Source organism: Betta splendens, chromosome 15 (assembly GCF_900634795.4).
Source record: "Betta splendens chromosome 15, fBetSpl5.4, whole genome shotgun sequence".
In the NCBI taxonomy this organism is placed as follows: domain Eukaryota; kingdom Metazoa; phylum Chordata; class Actinopteri; order Anabantiformes; family Osphronemidae; genus Betta; species Betta splendens.
In genome coordinates, this window is record NC_040895.2 from 1,372,737 (window position 1) to 1,395,406 (window position 22,670).

At 41.8% G+C, this 22,670-nt stretch overlaps 2 protein-coding genes and 1 pseudogene across 5 annotated transcripts in view; 1 reads left to right on the plus strand and 2 right to left on the minus strand.

Moving 5' to 3' along the window:
- fbxw4 (F-box and WD repeat domain containing 4) overlaps window positions 1–22,670 on the minus strand; it is a 41,240-nt gene that overhangs the window by 13,118 nt on the left and 5,452 nt on the right. For 2 of the 3 annotated variants that reach the window (XM_029127219.3, XM_029127217.3), the window contains exons 2-6: window positions 16,392–16,487; window positions 16,045–16,230; window positions 15,618–15,750; window positions 14,997–15,082; window positions 1,934–1,999 (exon numbers count right to left, since the gene is read on the minus strand). In XM_029127219.3, coding sequence (XP_028983052.1) covers window positions 1,934–1,999; window positions 14,997–15,082; window positions 15,618–15,750; window positions 16,045–16,230; window positions 16,392–16,487 — 567 coding nt within the window. The remainder of the gene's footprint in view (window positions 1–1,933; window positions 2,000–14,996; window positions 15,083–15,617; window positions 15,751–16,044; window positions 16,231–16,391; window positions 16,488–22,670) is intronic. The other variant, XM_029127218.3, reaches the window with a different exon arrangement.
- LOC129603077 (uncharacterized) lies at window positions 8,621–14,989 on the minus strand. 2 transcript variants are annotated; one of them, XM_055502764.1, is made up of 2 exons: window positions 9,896–14,989; window positions 8,621–9,567 (listed from the first exon to the last, which is right to left on the minus strand). In XM_055502764.1, exons 1-2 carry the CDS (start codon window positions 9,925–9,927, stop codon window positions 8,856–8,858), a joined length of 744 nt encoding a protein of 247 aa, XP_055358739.1. In that variant the 5' UTR covers window positions 9,928–14,989; the 3' UTR covers window positions 8,621–8,855. The 2 variants fall into 2 exon arrangements, with proteins under 2 accessions (XP_055358739.1, XP_055358737.1); XM_055502762.1 differs by having other exon boundaries at window positions 8,621–9,579.
- On the plus strand, window positions 21,690–21,808 carry LOC114842342 (5S ribosomal RNA; annotated as a pseudogene).

Here is a 22,670-nt window from a genome sequence, read left to right on the forward strand (position 1 = left end):
GCAATTTTTCAGGGATACATTTAGCATGGATGCATTCACTGTGCATTTTATTGTGAAAATGCTTTATCTAGTTAATTAGTATAGTCAACTAATAGATACATGACTTTCCTTCAAACAGCTCTACAGTATCTGAATAAGAATAAGAATAGCTTTACTAGTCCCACAGAGGGAAACTACATCTTACAACAGGCCAGTATTATAAATGAACAAAGAAGAAAAATCTAAGTTGGCACAGTACAACTGGAGATGGACATACAGCATCGGAACATAACAGGAGTATGAGCATTCATTTAAGAGTCAGTAGCTCATCACTTTGAGCTGTTGTCTGTGCTCAGTCAGTTTATCCCCTCCTCAGATTTCCGGCTGCTGGGAAAGCAGGAAGTGCCTCTTTGTGTCTAGCTCTGCGTTGTGTGGTGCTGGCCTGTTTTAATTGGCCCAGGTAAGGCTAAGAGTTAAGAGCCTTGTTAGGAATGTATCAGGTTTAAGTCTTACCTTTCAAAAACAGGGAACTTCATAGACCCTTCATTTTGAACCCTTCATGATGAAGACCAAAGTGTTCTGTGGTATATAGAAGTCTTTGCTTTTTAGATGGATTTAAAAGTGTAATGTTTTCTAGAGAAAAAGACAGGAAGCTAAGTAATTTCCTACAATATCAGATTAACAGTGTATTTGGGGCTAATGGCATCAACAGATGACTGGTGGGTTTACATGCACTCAGGAACCAGGTTACAGTTGGAGTTTGAGGACTTTGACTAATCAGCGTAGTGCATTAGGAAACTCACTTTTCCCCAGATTAGACTAGAGGCAGAGGATGCCAATAACTCTTCCATGTAAATGTGTAACCTGGCTGCTAATGAACGTTTTAAGGTGCACATGCATAGGTCAAAGGCCAGGAGCTGCTGGACTAAAGCTCATTACATTAGGCAGGCTCTAATGATGATATTCTTAACTTCAGCTTTTGGGGGAAATCATTACAGTCAAGCCATTTCTGTCTGAAGGGAGAGACGCATTTCAGCTTTTTCTACATGATTTATATCAGTGTTGTTGCGGCCACTTCTGAATAATAAAATATTTTATTTTTCTAGTTTTTGGGGCTTTTTTCTGTGTTTTATGTCATATCTCAATTTTGGGGGACCCAGGACCTGTGACTGAGATCAAGTGTCTGACACTATGCAACACCTCTATTGCTCAAGACTCCCTGTGTCAGATGTAGCATAATAGCCCCAGAACATGCTTTTGCATCTACTGAATCCTCCACCTATGCAACCATCTTACCTTTTAGTTCTACAATTAGCTAGAAAGCAATCAGTAGCCAGACAATGATGTGACCACCTGAGCAGGAAGAACCTCAGTGAAGGTTTAGATCCATCATAGCAGAAACAGATCTGGATAAAGTCACTGATGATCTGCTCTGAACTTCAGACAATGGTCTAGTTTCTGTCCTCATCCTGTTATATCTTAGTGCTGCATTGCAGTAATAGATCACAACATTCTATTACACAGTCTGGAACACAGCACCACAATTAAAAAGAACAGCACTGGGATAATTTAAATCCAATTTGTTGAACATATTCCAGGTTGTTCATGTTAATGACAAATCCTAAAAAACAATTTTGTTTTTCAGACGGGTTCTGTGTATGGTTTAATACTGTTCAGTCTATATACAGTATGTCTCCTCTAGGCAATATTAACATGAAACACTATAAATGTTCTATTTGTCTTTGGAACATATGAAATAGATTAACTAGTCAAACTTGAACTATGTTTAAACACACCAAATCCTAAAGTCAGATAAAATCAAGGTTTTTATAATTGGAGCTAACAATCACAGATATATATTATTGAATTGGATGGTTCCTTTTGGGCGACATACAGTAATGGTTCCCTCAGTTCTAATTGTATTATTTATTATTCAGTGCAGGTTCAGACTAACCGCTCAACGTCCCAGATGCGGAGAGGGGAGAAGTTCTCACAGCATGCCGTTCCTGTTACGAAAGAGCTACAGAGACACACAAACAGAGAAGACAAAGCAATGACACAATGCAGTAGGAATATCATCTGGATATATGAAGAATGTCAATCACATTTTTGAGAAGGCTTATTATATATTATAACATTTAATACAACAGTGAAACTTCGTACCCTGGTTGATTTTAGTATGCTTTTAATATTTAATATATTTTACAATGGTTTTCAATTGTCATCTATTATAATACGAATGAGAAAACCTTTAATAGTCCTACAGTGGGGAAATTGTATCAAACCAACATCACAATACAGAGAAGAAAATAAAATACAGCAGCATGAATTAACACAGTACAACAATATACAGGTGGGTAGAGTGAGTATGGAGTAATGGGAAGGGTTATTGCATGTTACATAAGTATATAGATATTACACAGAGTTTGCATGAATATTGAACATTAGGAAATTTTCTACATAGCCACTGATGCAGTGGGGTGGGGTTAATGGAATGGGAGGTAGTTAACAGTTCTGATTATACAGTCTGAAAGCAGCAGGTAGGAAAGATCTGTGGAATCTCTCCTTCACACAGCCTGTGACTAAAGCTGCTCTCCAGAGCAGACAGTGAGTCCTCCAGTGGAGAGTCCTGGTCCAGGATGGATGTGAGTTCATAAAAACGTAAATATATTTATACCTTTATGATTTTCTTTTCAATGGAAATTTAGCATTTGAATATATATCAAATTGATTGAATAAATAAATTTCACTTACTATAGTTTTTGTTAGTGCTTTCAATGCAAAGATGTGAGTACAATAACTGTTGTGCATATTTTTTTGGAAGTGTTTAACAAGAAATTTAACAAGTGGTGAAATAATAAATAAGTTAAAAAATAATTTCACCTTGCTCTTGATTTCTTATTAAAAGCTATTTCCAATTGGTCTGATGTTTATGCAACTAAAACGACATGAAGTATACGCTACGTCCTTGGACGTGACTATAAGGGGAGTAATCTTCTTCATGCTGTCATAACAGCACTCATACTTGTTGTCCACACTGTATTGTTTATCAGCACAAGAAAGAGAAAACTCCAACATTCACGATCCTTTGATTGGAGTGCAAGGAATTGGATTGGAATTAGAAGCTAAGGCATGCACAGTGAATGCCACACATGTGGAGAGCTGTGGGAGAGGGGCGGGTTTGGCTGTTCGAATCCATGTAGAGGGTGGGGTGGTGGCCAGGGGTGCTGGTGGTGGGGAGGCTTATGTTGGACCCATCCAACGTCTCAGGGCTTAGAGGTCTCCAACAGGGCTGACAGACAGGGGGGAGGGACTGCTTTTACACTGGCAGATGAAATGCTATAGAGGCATTTTTCTATAGCTATGACATGGTGCACAGTTCTTTACACATCTAACGTATGTGTTTGTGGCCGCTATAGTATAGTAACAGTTGGAGTTAGTAAGGACAAATGTTGAGAAGTGTCTGCACACCCTATTGCAAATGGCTCAGCTAATACTGTGTGTGTAGCCTGCAAACAATAAACAATAAACAATGCTTCTGCGTATGTGTATAGAAAAATTCCAAAGACTGTTTCAGGGACAGACTGTATATACTGTATGTTTATCAAAACAGAAACATATTCCTTTAACTGTCACATATGTGCTTATCCTCTGTATAGTGTGCTGATGGATAAACAAAGTGACTTATTTGGGAAATCACAGCTTTATATTGCTTTCAAATTAACTTTCCAAATTACAGCTTTGTGCAGACCGCAGGCTGTGGATTTGGTCCTCCAGCATGTAGTAGAAGAAATAACAGCCAACAAAAGAGTCTTCTGACTAAGTGTTTAGGGCTTCAACTTAACACATTTGTGGCTTGTCTCAACTTAGTCACCACACAGTAGTTTCATTTGTAGACATGACATCCTTTTTAAGAAGTCATATTAGGAAACTCAAAGGCTCAAATTCATTACTTGACATGCTGATCTTACAACACTAAAAGGCAACAGAATTAAATCAATAATTAAATATTAATAGTAATTTAATATTAATAGTTAATAGTAATAATTATTAAATAATAAACTATTTTATGAAAGCAGAATGGAGCAGTCTACACAGTACCGAAGGGTGGCAGGACAGGGCTATGGTAGTGGTTGAGGCAAAGAGGCAGCTGTCAGGCCCGTTAGGCAGCAAGGCCCATTGGCAGGCCCCTGGTAATTAGTGTTGGGTAAACTCATTTATGGCCCAAATGGGTCGGGTGAGGCCGGGACCAGTATGCACAGCGGATGACCCCCGACCCTGGTGACACAGGATACAATAGGGTTACGGTCACACTCACTATCTGAACCCTATTACTCTCCATTACTCACATTACTCACCCCTCGCTGGGCTGTGGTGCTGGTGGAGGCAGGGTGGGGGACTCTGACCATACAATGAAAGAATAACTCCCCCTTGCCTCCCTGGCTTCCTCATCGCAAAGGAGAGCCAACCAGGCCTGATCTGGGGTCAGAGCTTGCACTGATATTATAGCTGCTAAGGTCAGAGCCTCTCTCACCTAATGTGGAGCAGGTGCCCCCCACACCCCAAACTCCCACATACACACATATACACACTTATCTCTGACCAAACAGAGTCACCCTCTTCTGGCCCAAACCCTGTACCTCCCCCATTTCTCCTTCTCTTGTCATTAGCAGCATGCTGGGTCTCTGCTGCCGTTTGGGTAACCTCATCAGCTGGCTGCATTATCTAAGGGCCTGTGTGGCAGGGTCACACAAACTGAGCAAATCCTCAGTGGGAACGCAGCCACAACACACACACACGCATGCACACACACAGTTACACGCAAGTAATGAGTACCTCCATTGAAATAATATTGCATTGACATAATATTGCACAACTAAAGGCAGATGTCTAATGTTTGCTCTAATCCGAACCAAAATTTAATTTTAACCTTAGCCCCAAAATCACATATTAACCCTCAAACAGGCCTTCAAAGAGGTGAGGACCGGCCAAAATGTCCTCGCTTTGGTAGGAAACACGCTTCTCACTTTAATGCAAGCACACACACACACACACACACACACACACACACACACACACACACACACACACACACACACACACACACACACACACACACACACACACACACACACACACACACACACACACACACACACACACACACACACACACACACACAGTTTTGGAGCCCCTGCTGGGACTTGAGTTCGACAGTACCCAACATTGTTAGTTCAGAATCAACATGCTGACCGCCCAGGGAGAACTGCGTTTTCCCAACACTAACACTGTCTCATCTTCCATGTAACTCATTAACCATGTCTTTTACAACAACTTGCAGTTTTAACTATTTATTTTATTGCACATTGTTCTGTAAAGTGGTTCAGCTCGGAGATGATAAGTAAAGCGCTAGATCACCATCATAATGAAAGAAGCATTATGTTAATGTTATTAGGGTCAAAAACTGCAGCAATTATTTAACATTATATATTAATCCAAAACAAAAATAAGCAACAACAACAAAATAAGAAATTCATTTCTTTCTTTAAAACATTCATGTTAGGATCTAAAGCTTACTGTGAGAGAAAAAAAGTAAACTTAGCATCTGAGAAGGATTTCCTTTTTGCAAATTGCCAAATTATTGTTAATAACTGATAAAGATCAATTCTAAATTTATGGCATCTGACTAATCTAGGAGTGGTTAGAGGGTGGTTGCCTGGTGAAATAATCAAACAGCCATGTGCACTGGAGGTCAACAAATGTTGGCCTTGAGCCCCCCGGAGGTTCATCCAGCTATAACTTGGGTCATACCTGCATTACAACTGCCCATTTTAAATCTTGCTTGTCAGTTCGGGTCAAACCTTGGAATTCCTTGTAACTTAACGTAATTTAATTATATGAATGCGTATTTCTCAATCTTCTTACTGATAAATTGTCCATAGCACTAAGATCTCTGAGCAAACATGTTATAATATGTTGCACCATGAATGAAGAACCTGGTCATATGTTAAAAAACTATCTGAACAGTTTAAACCACTGCCAATGTTTGAATGAGCACAAATTAAATGTAATAAAATCTTAACTGTTTTAAGCGATAAGTTGAAATAATGTGACAAAACCTGAACAAGAGACATTTGTCTGCATTGCTGGATGGCACTGAACCTAAGCTAGAGGAAGTTGTCGTTGTAGTTTTTTTTAGGTACCCTGCATCTCAGTGGCCTTTAGTAGTGGACAAGGTGACTGTAACTGACATGACAACATGATGGGCGGTATAGAGCTACTGAAGCCAGATTTTGACAGGTGAAACAACATGGACCCATCTCACCTCAGAACACATTTCTACTGACGCATCGATCCCAGGGGTCAGAGACAAGCTATACAGTTGTACAAACATGTAAACCTTTCTCTGTGAAAACTGTATTAAAATTTGCCTTGAAATTTACAAAGTACTTCAATGTCCATAAGGCTGTAATTGTGACAGCAGTATAATGACCACTCACATGCGTGTACCCATAGATCGGTCACATGGGTAAAGTCATAGTTATAGTTATAGTTTGAATGCAAGTTTTGTTAAGAATCTACCCCATAAATCTTCTCTGAATGACTTAACATGGCTTTGGCGACATTTGCGACCATGGTTGACAAATCATTTGAATGCTTTTCATAAGGGCTGTCTTGACTTTTAGTTAGACTTAGGGAATTTCAAACAAGTCTGGTCTGAAGAGAAAATAATACGGACACAAAAACTAAGTCAGTATTTATCTCAGCCTCTGCCCCTAGAACCAATTATACATGAATGCAAGGGAACAGCCCACATCCCCACTCTGGGAATGTAGAGGCTGTGGGCTCCAGGAGCTCATGCCCCCCCTTATCTTGTCAGAAAGAGGGTTGTTAATTTGTTGCGCTTGACCCCGGGCTTTGTGCCTGACGTGTATCTAGTTTGTAAAAAGTGCTTTTATCTGCTTTCTAAATATGTCTGAGCTCAAAGGGTTATGATGCTTTTATATCGGTCAGGGAGGGAGACAATGGTCAAAGGGTGCAAGTGCTGATCCCCGCTGACACACACACACACACACACACACACACACACACACACACACACACACACACACACACACACACACACACACACACACACACACACACACACACACACACACACACCTCTACCTCACTTCCCCTACTCCTTTCTTACATGACGACATGCATGAGCAAACTTATGCATGCACACAAACAAGCACTTTCTCACACTGCTATGCATGAAAACACACACACGCACACACACACACACACGCACACACACACACACACACACACACACACACACACACACACACACACACACACACACACACACACACACACACACACACACACACACACACACACACACACACACACACACCCCTGGACCCTGTTGTCCCATCCCCACCCCCCTGTGGCCCTTTTGGCTTCTGTTTGTGTCTCCTGTGTGTAGGGTCACTAGTACATTCCTCAGCTGGCCCCTCAGCTCTGCTCAGCCGACTGGAACAGACTGAGACTCAACGCAACCATCCACACCAGACGCAACAACATGCTAATGTTAGCAAGCTGAGATGTCATTTGGTCTTAATGACAATAACAACAATGGTAAACCCCTATAAGAAGTGACGAGTACTGCTGAAGCACACAAACATAACTTCTGATGATTAAGGTTTAAAAATAGCACCAGCAGTTTTATAAAATCATTGATTCAGTTCATATTAAGTAACATTTGCCTCCATGAACATCTATTTTCAGCAGTGGTTGGGGTCCAATAGCAGGTTTCCATAATGGATCCAAATCTTTGACACACATCTAAATAAGTAGAGTCACAGTCCACATGCATCTGGTGTCATTGTAACGAGACAGTGGAAGAAGTGTGTGTGGTTTGGTTGACTAGGAGCGCGACTGACATGTTTTAAATTGGAATCCACTAAAAGCAGAGCCTCACTGATCACAGAGCTTTCTCCTGCTCAAATTGTGGTGGGAGTGACGCTCATTAGGGTAATGTGCTGCATGAATAACACAACCACTGGTACACAACACACACTCCCACGCTGTTAGAGCTGCACAGTGTCTGGAACAATCCACACAAACACGTAGAAGTGATGTTTTTCCCATAAGGAAGGGAAGGAGTACGGGTTTCGAACAATATCCCAACAAACCCAGCATTCTGCAACCTGTATCTGCTTACATGCACAACTTCCCGCAATAGTGTGACAGTGAAACTATTATTGGATTAAAAAACTTTTTTTTTAATTTGGGGAAGAAATTACAATAAATTTGATAATGTCAAGATTTCAGTCAAGATAAAAACTAAAACTAAAAAAACCTAAACATGTGAGTTTATGCACATAATATTAAAAGTGTTATTAAAGTTATCACACTTTATTTTACTTTGTGGCATGTTTTTGTATGATCATATATTTCTTTTATTTATAATTATAAATTATCATTTTTAACACTGGAATAAAGGCTGCACCTAAATGTATTTATTTATTAGATAAACACAGACACATTTTATACACTTATATATATATATATATATATATATATATATATATATATATATATATATATATATATATATATATATATATATATATATATATAATTGGAATGGGGCCAAGTGATGTCTCATGCTCCCTGAAGCAACTATATATGAAGCATATATATTTATATATATATATATATAAATAACTCCCTTCTCACCCCACGCGGGTGGTCTCATCCACTTTCCAAGCTCGGGTCCTCTACCAGAGGCCAGGGAGCTTGAGGGTTCTGCGCAGTATCCTTACTGTTCCTAGGACTGCACTTTTCTGGACTGAGATGTCAGATGTTTTTCCAGGGATCTGTCATAGCCACTCCTCCAGTTTGGGGGTCACTGCCCCCAGTGCTCCAATCACCACAGGCACCACTGTGGCCTTCACCTTCCAAGCCTTCTCCAGTTCTTCTCTGAGCCCTTGGTATTTCTCTAGTTTCTCATGTTCCTTTTTCCTTATGTTGCCATCGCTTGGTATTGCCACATCCACCACTACGGCTTTCCTCTGCTCTTTGTCCACCACCACAATGTCTGGTTGGTTCGCCATTACCATTCTGTCAGTCTGTAACTGGAAGTCCCACAGGATCTTGGCTCGCTCGTTCTCTACCACCTTGGGAGGTGTTTCCCACTTTGACCTTGGGGTTTCCAGTCCATACTCCACGCAGATGTTCCGGTATACTATGCCAGCCACTTGGTTATGGCGTTCCATGTATGCTTTCCCTGCCAGCATCTTACACCCTGCAGTTATGTGCTGGACCGTCTCTGGGGCCTCTTTGCACAGTCTACACCTTGGGTCTTGTCTGGTGTGGTAGATCTGGGCCTCTATGGCTCTGGTGCTCAGGGCCTGCTCCTGTGCAGCCAGGATGAGTGCCTCTGTGCTGTCCTTCAGCCCGGCGCTTTCAAGCCATTGGTAGGATTTGTTGAGATCAGCCACTTCAGTTATGTTCCGGTGGTACATCCCGTGTAAGGGCTTGTCCTCCCATGATGGTCCTTCTTCCAGCATCTCATCCTCTGTTCTCCACTGCCTGAGACATTCACTTAGCACGTCATCACACACACACACACACACACACACACACACACACACACACACACACACACACACACACACACACACACACATATATATATACATACATATATATACATATATATACACACACACACACACACACACACACACACACACACACACACACACACACACACACACACACACACACACACAAACACATATATATGATGCCTGTGCCTGATGGCATGGTCAGGTACCCTTGCAGGTCACCTAGGATGCAGAACATGTTCCTGTAAATGGTTTCGAATGGTCTGACGTGACACTTGGGTACCTCTCACCTCCTGTAACCGTTCCTGAGGTTGAGTGGCATTCATGATCCGGTTTTGCAGGGCACTGGTTACAATGTAGCAGTCATCAGCATGGGATGTGGCCAAAGGACGTCCACTTCTACGTGACTGTGACTGTTCCAGCTTCTGTATCTTTGTTGCAACCTGCTGATCACACTCTGAGACATTAAGCCCAGTAGCCACCTCTCTCTGAGAAAGTCCCGTTTAGAGCCTCGCAATGGCGAGTTACTGTTCATCAATCATTGGGTGTTGTCTTGGTCTCATTGTGTCCAAATATGAACAGCATGATGAAAAGGACTGAATAAATACCAGTTCTAATTGAACCCGAGATTGTATTGTCAATATTATTGTCAATTCATGGATCATTTACCTGAATTTTGCTATTAAGGATCACGTTAGGGAACAGCAAGTTGCAGTGTACTTAAACACAGAGCATTTTAGCAATAATAATAATAATAATAATAATACAAGGACATTATTTTGAAAGTCAATAAAAAGGATGAAATGGAATTAATCCCTAGTCCCCATGAACTGTACTACAGGAACTAAATTAATATACATAGTGACTTTAACTCAACTCTGCTGTAGCAGAGGCATGGTTGTGAGGATGGTAAAGCAGCATAAGTAGTATTATACTAGGGTGACCAGCGTATCCAGTCACCTCCACCACACCCAAACATTAGAAAAAACATTTGGGCTGTCAAATGAGGAAGCGTGTGTCTTTGTAAAGATGAAAGTACTCTGCGGTTAACCTGGGACCAGCACACCTGTATGCGCCCAGCGTGTAATGAGAGGATGTGTGCTGTGTGGGATGTCTGGAAGGTGTGTCTTTCTTCAAGTCAATGTCTGACTGTAACACATGTCTGCATGAAGCTATCTGTGTGTGAGGAATGTAAGGTGTGTGTGTGTGTGTGTGTGTGTGTGTGTGTGTGTGTGTGTGTGTGTGTGTGTGTGTGTGTGTGTGTGTGTGTGTGTGTGTGTGTGTAATGAGGGGGTTCAGAGGGAGCTGTGATTATTCTCGCCTCCTGCGGTGCGGGTCCTCTGGCTCTGTGGGCCCCTGAGAAAGCGCCCTGTATTTAGCGTGTGGGAACGCACATTCTGCCCCTTATCGCTGCATTGTTGCAACCTCACTCTTTTCTTCTCTTTTTTTAACTAATTGAATTCTTGACTCCTAAGCCACAGGGACAGCTTGGCAGAGACCGTAAAGAAAGACACGTATTTCTGGCTTTTCTTGCAATTGAGTGGAGCTGAGCGGTGGGGGTGAATTTGGAGTGGGTGAAGATGGGTGGTGGAAGTGATGGGGGACGGGACGGTCAGAGAGGCCAAGCTAGTAGGTGACTGCTGTGGCATCAGCCAGTACTTTGATACTAAAAGGTGAATGTTGTTATTTTCAGATGGTGAGAAAATGGCAATGTTTTAAAATGTTGCCTTGCTACATCTTTCTAGTTGTGCTTGAGGTATTCTAGACAAAACAATTCTACCCCCTCCCTGTTCTCACGTCTCCTCAGGGTAGCTTCTCCCTTCACTGGGTTTTGGCCAGCCCCCCCCCCATGGTCAGTGTAGTGTTCACCCCATTGCCCCATTGTAAGGTGACCTGACTGAATTTCTTCTGAATTCTTCCCTGTCAAATTGCACAGAACAGGCACATTGTGCCACTGTACTGCTAACATAAAACACCTACTGCAAACAGTCAACACCAAGAACTACTTATCCTAGTCTTCAGGTAATCATAGAATGGTATCATTCTATATCATCATATCATTGGACTGTTTGGTGGGATTTAGGGGGTTAGGCTATAGGGTTGTACTTCAGATGGATGAGGAAAATTGACTTTTGATTTAAATGTCACTGGTGCTTACATCTATGTAAATTTCAGCTTTTTGTATTTCAGTAGAGTTAAAAGTAAGATTTGTTTAAGTTTTTATTTGGGATATTTTTTAAACCTAGAATGTGCACATGTGGTATAAAATTGGGTTGAAGAAAGTATTAATGGAACTTACACAAGCTGTGTAAGTTCCAGCATGTAAGCATGTTGAGTAAATATTTCCCTACAGTGGAAAAATAAACATAGACACTTAGAAAAAACACCCTATTATAGTTCGGCTGTAGTGCCTGTAGAGCCGCCTCGTATTTCATTGACCTGGTCCTGTGTGAGCTCCATCCGCATGAATGTATGACAAAACAATCTGACAAGAAAAAAAACGGCCCATGATCACCAATGGAGTGGATCAGGCAGCTGTCCACCACTAGCCTTGGCATTTACACAGTAATCCTTAGTAACGGACCTTGAAATGATCCAATGGAACAACAGACACACAAGGATGGAAATTTAGCCGGGACCAGGGCTGTTTCATTGGAGTGAATTAGTCAAGTGCAAAATGTAGAGCAGTGGGACACCAATCAAAGCTTCCAGCAGGTTTGTACATACATAATCAGAGTGTTTACAGACGGATGGGAGTCACAGCTCTTTTTGTAGACTACAGGTTTCAATTTATATTTCTCTCAAAGTGGTTCTTTCCACAAACAAGTTCTACAGTTTAAAACTGATTCATGAAGTTTTGATGATCTTGAGTCAATGGAATAAAGACTCAGCTGCAGTAAGCTTGCGTTTGATGTAGTAGAGGAACAACAGTACTTATACTGAGTATATATTTACATATAATAAATATAATATAAATGCATGTATGGATACGTATTTGATTAAAATTTTAAATTATTTGTTCAGATTGTTTTTTTAATGATCTCTTGAAACAACCATCCACAATCAGAGGGGCTGTGGTATGACAGTGCAATAAATAAGCTACAGGAACAAAGGATATTAATCTGGTTAAAATGGAATCTACTTATCATCTGTGCCAACTTATTGAGTTTGCGGGGACAATTAGGAACATGTTAAATATTGAAGCCTACACTAATAACCACTATGCCTCTGCCTACACAAGTTTCCAGTTACCATATAAACTGAAGTGATAAAACGACACATGTTCAGAAACATTAAGGCGTATTTGAGGTCTGCGTTACTTTCAGTTCAAATCTGTTTTGACTATTATTTACTACTACTACTACTACTACTACTACTACTACTACTAACACTACAACTACAACTACAAATAATAATAATAATAATAATAATAATAATAATAATAATAATAATAATAATAATAATAATAATAATTACACCTGATGAGGTAGGAGGTTTGAACCCGCTTTCCAGGCCAAAGTTCCACCTAATGAGCTACCAGGACAAGATTGTGAAAAGATTTTTCAGGAGGGCACCAGGACTGAATTTACAGGGCTCATAAAAAAACTAAGAAGTAGTTTTATTTATTTATTGTTTTGTGTCTGTGGATTTTCAATGAATAGTACTTTAAGGTCAGAGTTAATACAGTGAGAACAACAGAGGCCTTAAAAATGATTAACTTTAATTATTTACTTATAGGCTCTAGCATAGAAGTTTTAGAGGCTTTCACCAAAGTTGATAAAACAATTCCTTTATTATTTGTCTGCTCCTGGACGTAATTGAAAAAGGTGGAAAAGGATTTATTGTTCTTTTTGTTTACTTTTATAGAAAGGTATTTCAGAATATTTCTCATGTTTTTGGTATAATTTATCTGAGACAAAACAAAAAATAAATTGAAATATTTGGTGTGAAATATTTGGTATAAAAACTATATATTTTTTATGTTAATGCAATAATATTTGTATGGTGAATATTTTTGGCCATGATAATTGTGCAGTGAAAATTGGGTCCAGTGACTGTATTTGTCTGACACACTGAGGACTTGAAGACACAAAAACGTGATCAGTTCCTGCCATGTCGATGTGGAAATGGATACTTTATGAATCTCATAACATACAGTACAGTTAGTTCACTCAACTGTGGTCTAGTTCTAATATCAGAACAATTGTTGTCATTTATCATTTCAGTCTATACAAACGTGTTCATCCTCTGTGACTGTGGGTGAGACTTTTATCTGAACAAGTAAAGAGAAGCTCAAATAAAACCTAGAGGTCTAGTTTACTTTGCATGGCTTTAACAGGTTTATCAGTGAGATGAGTGTTTTAATTAACTAGGCCGCCGGTCAGAGAAGCAGGTAAGAAGCAGGGAGCAGTGGGACACAGTGCCCTCTGCTATTTCATCCAGTAAATTGAGGAATTAATGGTGTGAATAATCCCCCTGGTCCTCTCAGATCTGAGAAACATTCTGTGGCCTGGGCCAAACACATGAGGTCACCTTCTTGATGCACTACAGTTCTAATTTCCTTAGGGGGTTGGGCACAGTTATGTCCTAAACACAAGTTCAATTTGCAATTCAGAGTATATGAATATGAATTTTCCAATATGTGATTGGCTGTATCTAAATGCCCCTCCTGATCTGATTCTGTCCCTAGACTTGGATTAGCAGGAGATGGAGTCAGGATAGTGTTACAGTGCTACTCATCAATGCAAAAATCAAAATCACTTCAAACCACCACTACAAAGAATTTGGTTCTGCTCATGCAAGCCCATTTCAGTTACTGCTTTTAAGGATATTCTAACACCAAACACCAACTGTAATTATCAAATACAGATCAAGAGTGCATGTGTTAAATGGAGTATTCCAAACCATATATATATATAACATTTTGAGAATTCATGATGTCAAATATGTTTGAACATATGCATTTTGATGTTCATCAGCAGCTCCTGAAGTGACTGAATTAGTTTTCGTCTGTTGTGTCTACAGGTCGACCTAACGTCACCTCAATCATTCCTCTGTCGTTAAAATGCCTTTATAACATTTGGGTTTCCTGCTAAAAATTTAAATTTTTCCTGTAAGTAGTCTCCACCACACACACACACACACACACACACACACACACACACACACACACACACACACACACACACACACACACACACACACACACACACACACACACACACACACACACACACACACACACACACACACACCCAATTAGGTGAGAGTTGTGCTGTTTCGCTCCTTGTCCGAGCGTTCCACGTCCAGCTGTTCCAACGTGGATCTTCGTGACTAATAACAACCATGTTTAAGAGCCTCTTAGTGACAGACTCTAAATGGGCAGCTTACCTGAGTGATGGACTAATGGTAACAGACCACACTCTGTCGTACATAGGGATGGTGTCCCTGGGGAAGCTGGAATTCAAAGTCCATATCTAAAGAAACAGTTGTCATTAGTGAGCACATTTATATACTGTACACATAAGCAGACACAGCGTGACTACGACAAGGCATAACATCAGTAAATGTAATGACTATTTCAATCATTCATTCAAACATGAAATGGTTTACATACTGCAGTGATTGAACCTTAATCAGTCAATCAATCTAATCAATCTAATATTACGACCAACTGCCTAATATTCTAGTTTGGCTGTTGGTTCGGACCACGCACGTAAGCCTGGCCCAACCCTGTCAGCAACTCAGCTCAGGACCACTTTCCATAGATACTGATAACTGCAGACCACACAGCCCACAGTATTCTGCCCCAGTTCTACATCCTTCATAATTTGGGCCTTGTCTTACTTACTGAACTCACTGAAATCCTCCCAATTTGAGGATAAAATGTTCACTTGCTTTCTAACATATCCCACCCCCCTACCAACAATTGATGACCTATGTTATTCACCTGTCATTGGTCAGAATATGTGACTGGTTAGTGCACTGAGCATGACATTGTTAATCTCTGACCCGGGCTGTTCTGTCTCTGGATCCACTGATGATCAGTACATCCTTAGAGTCCAAGCAGTTGACTTCCTGGTTATGACCTGATAACATCATCAGCATATTCCTTGTCCTGCTTTGGACCAGGATCTTGCCATCACTGACAAATAAAGCAGAGCTTATTTTAGAAGCCTGACAGACTGAAAGGCTAAACAATTCAAAGTCTGATCCACAAGCTTGAATTCATGTAAAACAGAACAAAAATCTATATTAAAAAAATATAAATATCTTTTCAAGCGGTTAATTGAGGAGGTTAAGCTGTAACTCTACACCAATATAAAGAACATGAATATGATTAAAGCAGACAAGACTAAGTTTTATATGAAGATGGATTTATTTACTACAGTACATCTGTGTTACATATCAGCATTACAACAAAGAGAGTGTGGGTTACCTTCCACCACTGATAAGGTAGGAGTCCGTCAGTACAAATCGACAAACGTCACCACTGTGGCCTGAGTAGATTTGAAATGGGCAACGCTGAAGCCTCCCAGAGTCTTTATGCACATGATAGGCTCCTATAGTAGCATCCTGGGCCAGAAAGAGGACATTCCCCTCCAACTGCAACCACGGCAAGAGTCTGAAGGCAAGATATGGGTTTTAAGACACATGATCAAAGATGATCAGAGTAGAGTTTATATATTTGATATTTGGGTTTATATATATTTAACTGCAAAATGTGCAGGTTACATATTGTAAAATAAGATTTAAGTGTGAGATTATGGCAAAATACTCCCTTACTTTGTTTTCCATTTGAGCAGAGCTGCTCGTTTGCATGACCCTTCACGCCAGTTTAGGGCTATCTTCACTCGGTCCTTCAGCGGGATGTGAGGATATCTGCAAGTAAAGTTAGAGCAACATATTAGTACTGTTTCAAACACGTAGAATCACTATTCATTTCAATGACAGTGCTGTAAACTAAATTAAATAAAATTCATAAAAAATGAAATTAAATCAAAATATTCCGGAATGAATGAATGAATGAATTTATATATATATATATATATATATATATATATATATATATATATATATATATATACACACACACACACACACACACAAACACACACACACACACACAAACCGTGGACCACCCCCAGGACTTGTATACGGGTGGTCCCCGGTTCGAATCACTGTTAGGGCAAATAAGCATCCAGTGTGAGTCCTTGGGCAAGACCCTTGAAGCTACTGCCTACCTCATAATGATGAGAGACAATGAATCACATGAGATACCGGCTCAGACGTCGCCCGGTCTAACAAGGTCTGCGTCAGGTGTTGGGGAACCAGAGCACCTTGGCAAGAAGTGGGCTACTGGAACAAGAAAGAAATGGCTGAGATGCGAGAACAAGGCTCTGTTGGAATGCTACTACTCAAGTAACCCTAGTCAGAGGGGCTACATGCAAAGAATGTGCGTTGAATGGGAACGGAGAAACCCACATTCAAGGCTGACGGCGAAGCAACTAGTAGCTCAGTGATCCAACATCCACAAACGGCAACTGCTATCACAACTTGAGATTGACGAGATACAACACAAATGCTACGGCAAGGGGGAGCCAGGACGCCAGGTCAGAGGGGAGGTTTCACCATCTCCCCAACCGGAAATTGGGTACGAAGCCCCAATAAGCACAGATACGCTGAGCGAGGCAGCGACTGACCTGAAAGATAAGATCATGGCGAGATTGAACAGGCAACCCCGAACCCCACTACAACGGCTAAGTGAAGTACCATCAGAAAGTTTCATGGAAGATGTGAATGCAGCATTGAGAGCGATCCCTACCACAACAATCACAGAAACCAATGAGCTGATATACCTGAAGCACTCAAAACTGCCAAGCAAAGGCTACAAGCATTGGCCAGCCGCCTAAGGAGATGCACCAGAGACAACAAAGCCAGACGAATAAACCGGCTGTTCGCAACACAACCTGCGAAAGTGTCCTCTCAATGGCAGGGTAATAACATCAGAGCAGACCCGCCAAGGCTGGAAACTGAACAGTACTGGAAAGGTATATGGGAAAGGGAGGCGTCACACAACAGTGATGCACAGTGGCTGGTGGGTCTGAGGGAAGACCACAGCAACCTCCCTGAACAGAATCCAGTGACTATCACAGTGGCAGACATCCAACATAGAGTCTCAGGTATGAAAAACTGGACAGCACCCGGCCCTGACATGATCCACGTCTACTGGCTAAAGAAGCTCACTGCAATCCATGAGCGCCTGGCAGCACAAATGAACCAGCTGCTAAGGGATGGGACTCACCCTGAATGGCTAAGCGAAGGGCGAACGATCCTGATAATGAAGGATCCCTCAAAGGGTACAGTCCCATCCATCTACCGGCCAATAACCTGTCTCTCCACAACATGGAAGCTCATGTCAGGCATCATCGCAGCTAAGATAAGTGGGCACATGAGTCAATACATGAGCGAAGCACAGAAGGGCATTGGTAAGGATACCAGAGGAGCCAAACACCTGGTTGACAGAACAGTCAACAGTCAAAGACTGCAGAATGCGACACACCAACCTGTACACAGCCTGGATCGACTACAAGAAAGCCTATGACTCAATGCCACATGGATCACTAAATGCTTGGAGCTGTACAACATCAACAGAACTCTAAGGGCCTTCATTGCAAACTCGATGAGGTTGTGGAGAACCACCCTTGAAGCCAATGGGAAGCCACTTGCCCAAGTATCCATCAAATGGGGCATATACCAAGGACATGCACTGTCCCCACTGCTGTTCTGCATAGGTCTGAACCCCCTCAGCCAAATAATAAACAAGACTGGCTATGGATACCGACTCTGGAACGGGGCCACCATAAGTCACCTCCTCTACATGGATGACATCAAGCTGTACGCGAAGAGTGAGCGAGACATCGACTCGCTGATTCACACCACCAGGATCTACAGCTCGGACATCGGGATGTCATTCGGGCTCGAGAAATGTGGGAGGATGGTGACAAAGAGAGGCAAGGTAATCCACACAGAAGGGGTCTCACTCCCAGAAGGAACAATAGCAGACATTGAGGGCAGTTACAAGCACCTTGGAATACCACAGGCAAACGGCAACCTTAAACAGGCATCAAGGAATGCGGCAACAGCCAAATACCTCCAACGAGTAAGGCAAGTCCTAAGAAGCCAGCTCAATGGCAAGAACAAATCCCGGGCAATAAACAGCTATGCCCTGCCAGTGATCAGATACCCTGCGGGAAAAATAAGGTGGCCAGAGGAAGAGATACAGACCACAGATGTTAAGACACGAAAGCTCCTCACCATGCATGGAGGGTTCCACCTCAAATCCAGCACCCTGAGACTCTACGCTAGCCGCAAGGAAGGAGGCCGAGGACTAGTGAGCGTGAGAGCCACTATCCGGGATGAAACATCCAAGATCCATAAGTACATCAAGGATAAGGCCCCGACAGATAAAGTGCTCAGTGAATGTCTCAGGCAGTGGAGAACAGAGGATGAGATGCTGGATGAGGGACCATCATGGGAGGACAAGCCCTTGCACGGGATGTACCACCGGAACATAACTGAAGTGGCTGATCTCAACAAATCCTACCAATGGCTTGAAAGGGCTGGGCTGAAGGACAGCACAGAGAGCACCAGAGCCATAGAAGCCCAGATCTACCACACCAGACAAGACCCAAAGTGTAGACTGTGCAAAGAGGCCCCTGAGACGGTCCAGCACATAACTGCAGGGTGTAAGATGCTGGCAGGGAAAGCATACATGGAACGCCATAACCAAGTGGCTGGCATAGTATACCGGAACATCTGTGCGGAGTATGGACTGGAAACCCCAAGGTCAAAGTGGGAAACACCTCCCAAGGTGGTAGAGAACGAGCGAGCCAAGATCCTGTGGGACTTCCAGATACAGACAGACAGAATGGTAATGGCGAACCAACCAGACATTGTGGTGGTGGACAAAGAACAGAGGAAAGCCGTAGTGGTGGATGTGGCAATACCAAGCGATGGCAACATTAGGAAAAAGGAACATGAGAAACTAGAGAAATAACAAGGGCTCAGAGAAGAACTGGAGAAGGCTTGGAAGGTGAAGGCCACAGTGGTGCCTGTGGTGATCGGAGCACTGGGGGCAGTGACCCCCAAATTGGAGGAGTGGCTACAACAGATCCCTGGAAAAACATTCAACATCTCAGTCCAGAAAAGTGCAGTCCTAGGAAAAGCAAGGATACTGCGCAGAACCCTCAAGCTCCCTGGCCTCTGGTAGAGGACCCGAGCTTGGAAAGTGGATGAGACCACCCGCGTGGGGTGAGAAGGGAGTTATTTATATATATATATATATAAATATATATGCTTCATATATAGTTGCTTCATATATATATATATATATATATATATATATATATATATATATATATATATATATATATATATATATATATATATATATATATATATATATGAAGCAACTATATATATATAGTTGCTTCAGGGAGCATGAGACATCACTTGGCCCCATTCCAGACCTTGACCCCATGTAGAATATTTGGGATATGCTGGAGAAGGCTTTGGGCAGCAGTCTGACTCTTCCATCATCAATGGAACATTTTGGTGAACATTTCAATGGAACATTTTGGTGAAAAATGAATGCAACACTGGATGTAGACAAATCTTGTGACATTGTAGAAGCTTATCGAAACAATGCCACAGCAAATAGTGCCATAATCAATGCATACATTTAGTTTTTTTGTTTCTTACTTGCAAAAGAATTCAGTCTCCTAATGTCTTTTTCTTAGTATCAACCTGGTTTAAAAATTGGGTTCTTGCAACAATGCCTTCATTGCAGGAATATGAGATTATTTAAATTAAGATTCACTGTCAGATTGAACCAGCAAGCACCTTTGTAAATGACTGGTGCAAAGCTTTGGGGCCTGTGCACAAGCTGTAGACACTCATCCAGAACAGTGGCATATGTATTCACATGTGTTGAGTGAGACCATGCCAGAGGGGGAGGACAGAGAGCAGGAGGAAGCAGCTTCAAGCTGTCTCACTGTGATCATGTACAGGATGTATCACTCTTGCACGCATGACAGGACAGACACTATTGCCATGATACCATTACCTGCCTCTGTCACTGGCTACCAGCACAACACAGGGTAACTAAAGGATAATATAAGTTTGAAATAACTCAAAAATTTCATTGTCACCTTAAAATATAAACTCATGTCCTACTGAAGAGTATGAAGTGTACAATTACAAGGACAACTAGAGAAAATGCATAGTGAATGCTTTAATGCTAAATGTATTCCTCAAAAACTGCTGAGTGTAGCTGAACCCAACAGTCCCTTATGTTCTGATACAATTGGTCAAACACACAGTCACACAATGAAGCCGGCAGTTGTCAAACGAAACCTTGTTTTCTTGTTATATAAAAGCGAACACATTGAATGTTTCCTTTTGTGTTAATGGTTATAAATATATGTCCAAATAATAATCATTACAAATAAAAGCATTTGTAAAAAGCTATCACGGGTAAGTGAAGGTTATGTTCCAGATGTCTAAAGCTCTGTGCTTGTTCAACTGGCCTTTTTATATTGAGAACATGTGACAAAAGCCACAGTATAACTGGATATGATGAGGACATTTTGGTGGTGTATGTATTACATGTTCTCAAGCCCGCTGTGGTTAAATCTAGGTTCAAGATCTGAAGTTTTGCATATTCATACATGATTGTGCTAATTAATTCCAGTCAAAACAAATCTGTCAATTAAGACAACATGAAAGAGCTTCAGGTATTTACTGTCCATCTCAACCAATATATGCAGTCTTTCCAAACTGTCTACATCTCTTGCCTGAGCCCGAGGTAGTGGACTAGGCTGTGTTACAAGTCCATGTGGGTTAAAACTATATTGAATTCATCAGAGCTTGGTGACTGAAGTCAGACATGGTCACATCCCAAACAGCTAACAGCTTTGGTCTTAAAAAGAACTATTTATGGCCTGCTAGCATGGCCAGATGCAAGATGAAAATGTACACTGCCTGGCCAAAAGTCACAACCAAAAAACAGTTCACGCATACTAATATGGTATCATGACCATGAGCACGCCCGATCTCGTCTGATCTCGGAAGCTGAGCAGGGTCGGGCCTGGTTAGTACTTGGATGGGAGACCGCCTGGGAATACCAGGTGCTGTAAGCTTAGGAGCTCACTTCCGGTTACTGAGGTTTGGTGCCGCTCTGTGTGTACAGCGTTACTCTCTGCTCTTTTCTAAACATTATCGTTTTATATCTGATAGCGACTGCTAAAAGTTTCAAAACAAGCTTGTAACACTCAAGCATCTTTTCCTTTCATTAAACGTCCTGCTAATTTTCACTGTTCGGCTCACGGCTCGTAAGAAACGTAGCTTTAGGCAGGCGCCCACGGTTCACCACAAACCGCTTCACGTTTCAAACAGATTTTCCCCACTCAGCGACACACCCGCTGAGAAACCCACTCTGATCATTGGTGACTCCATAGTCCAAAACGTGAAGTTAGAGAATCCAGCGGTCATAGTTAGGTGTTTGCCTGGGGCCAGAGCGGGCGACATTGAGTCTTATCTTAAGCTCCTGTCTAAGGATAAACGTAAGTACGCTAAGATCGTAATACACGCAGGAGCTAATGACGCCTGGTTACGCCAATCGGAAGTCACTAAAACTAACATTGAGTCGGTGTGTTCGTTCGCCAAAACAATGTCGGACTTCGTAGTTTTCTCTGGACCCCTTCCCAATGTGACCAGCGATGACATGTATAGCCGGCTGTCATCGCTCCACCACTGGTTGTCTAGGTGGTGTCCTGCAAACGATGTGGGCTTTGTGGCTAATTGGAGCACTTTTTGGGAAAAACCTGATTAGAAGAGACGGCGCCCATCCCACGTTGAACGGAGCCTCTCTGCTTTCTAGTAACATGGCCATGTTGCTTAGCCTCCCCACTCCCTGACAACTCAGAGTGGAGCCCAGGACGCAGAGTCGCAGTCTTACACGCCTCTCTGCACGTTCTCTACAGCCGCGACCCACTCTTAGTC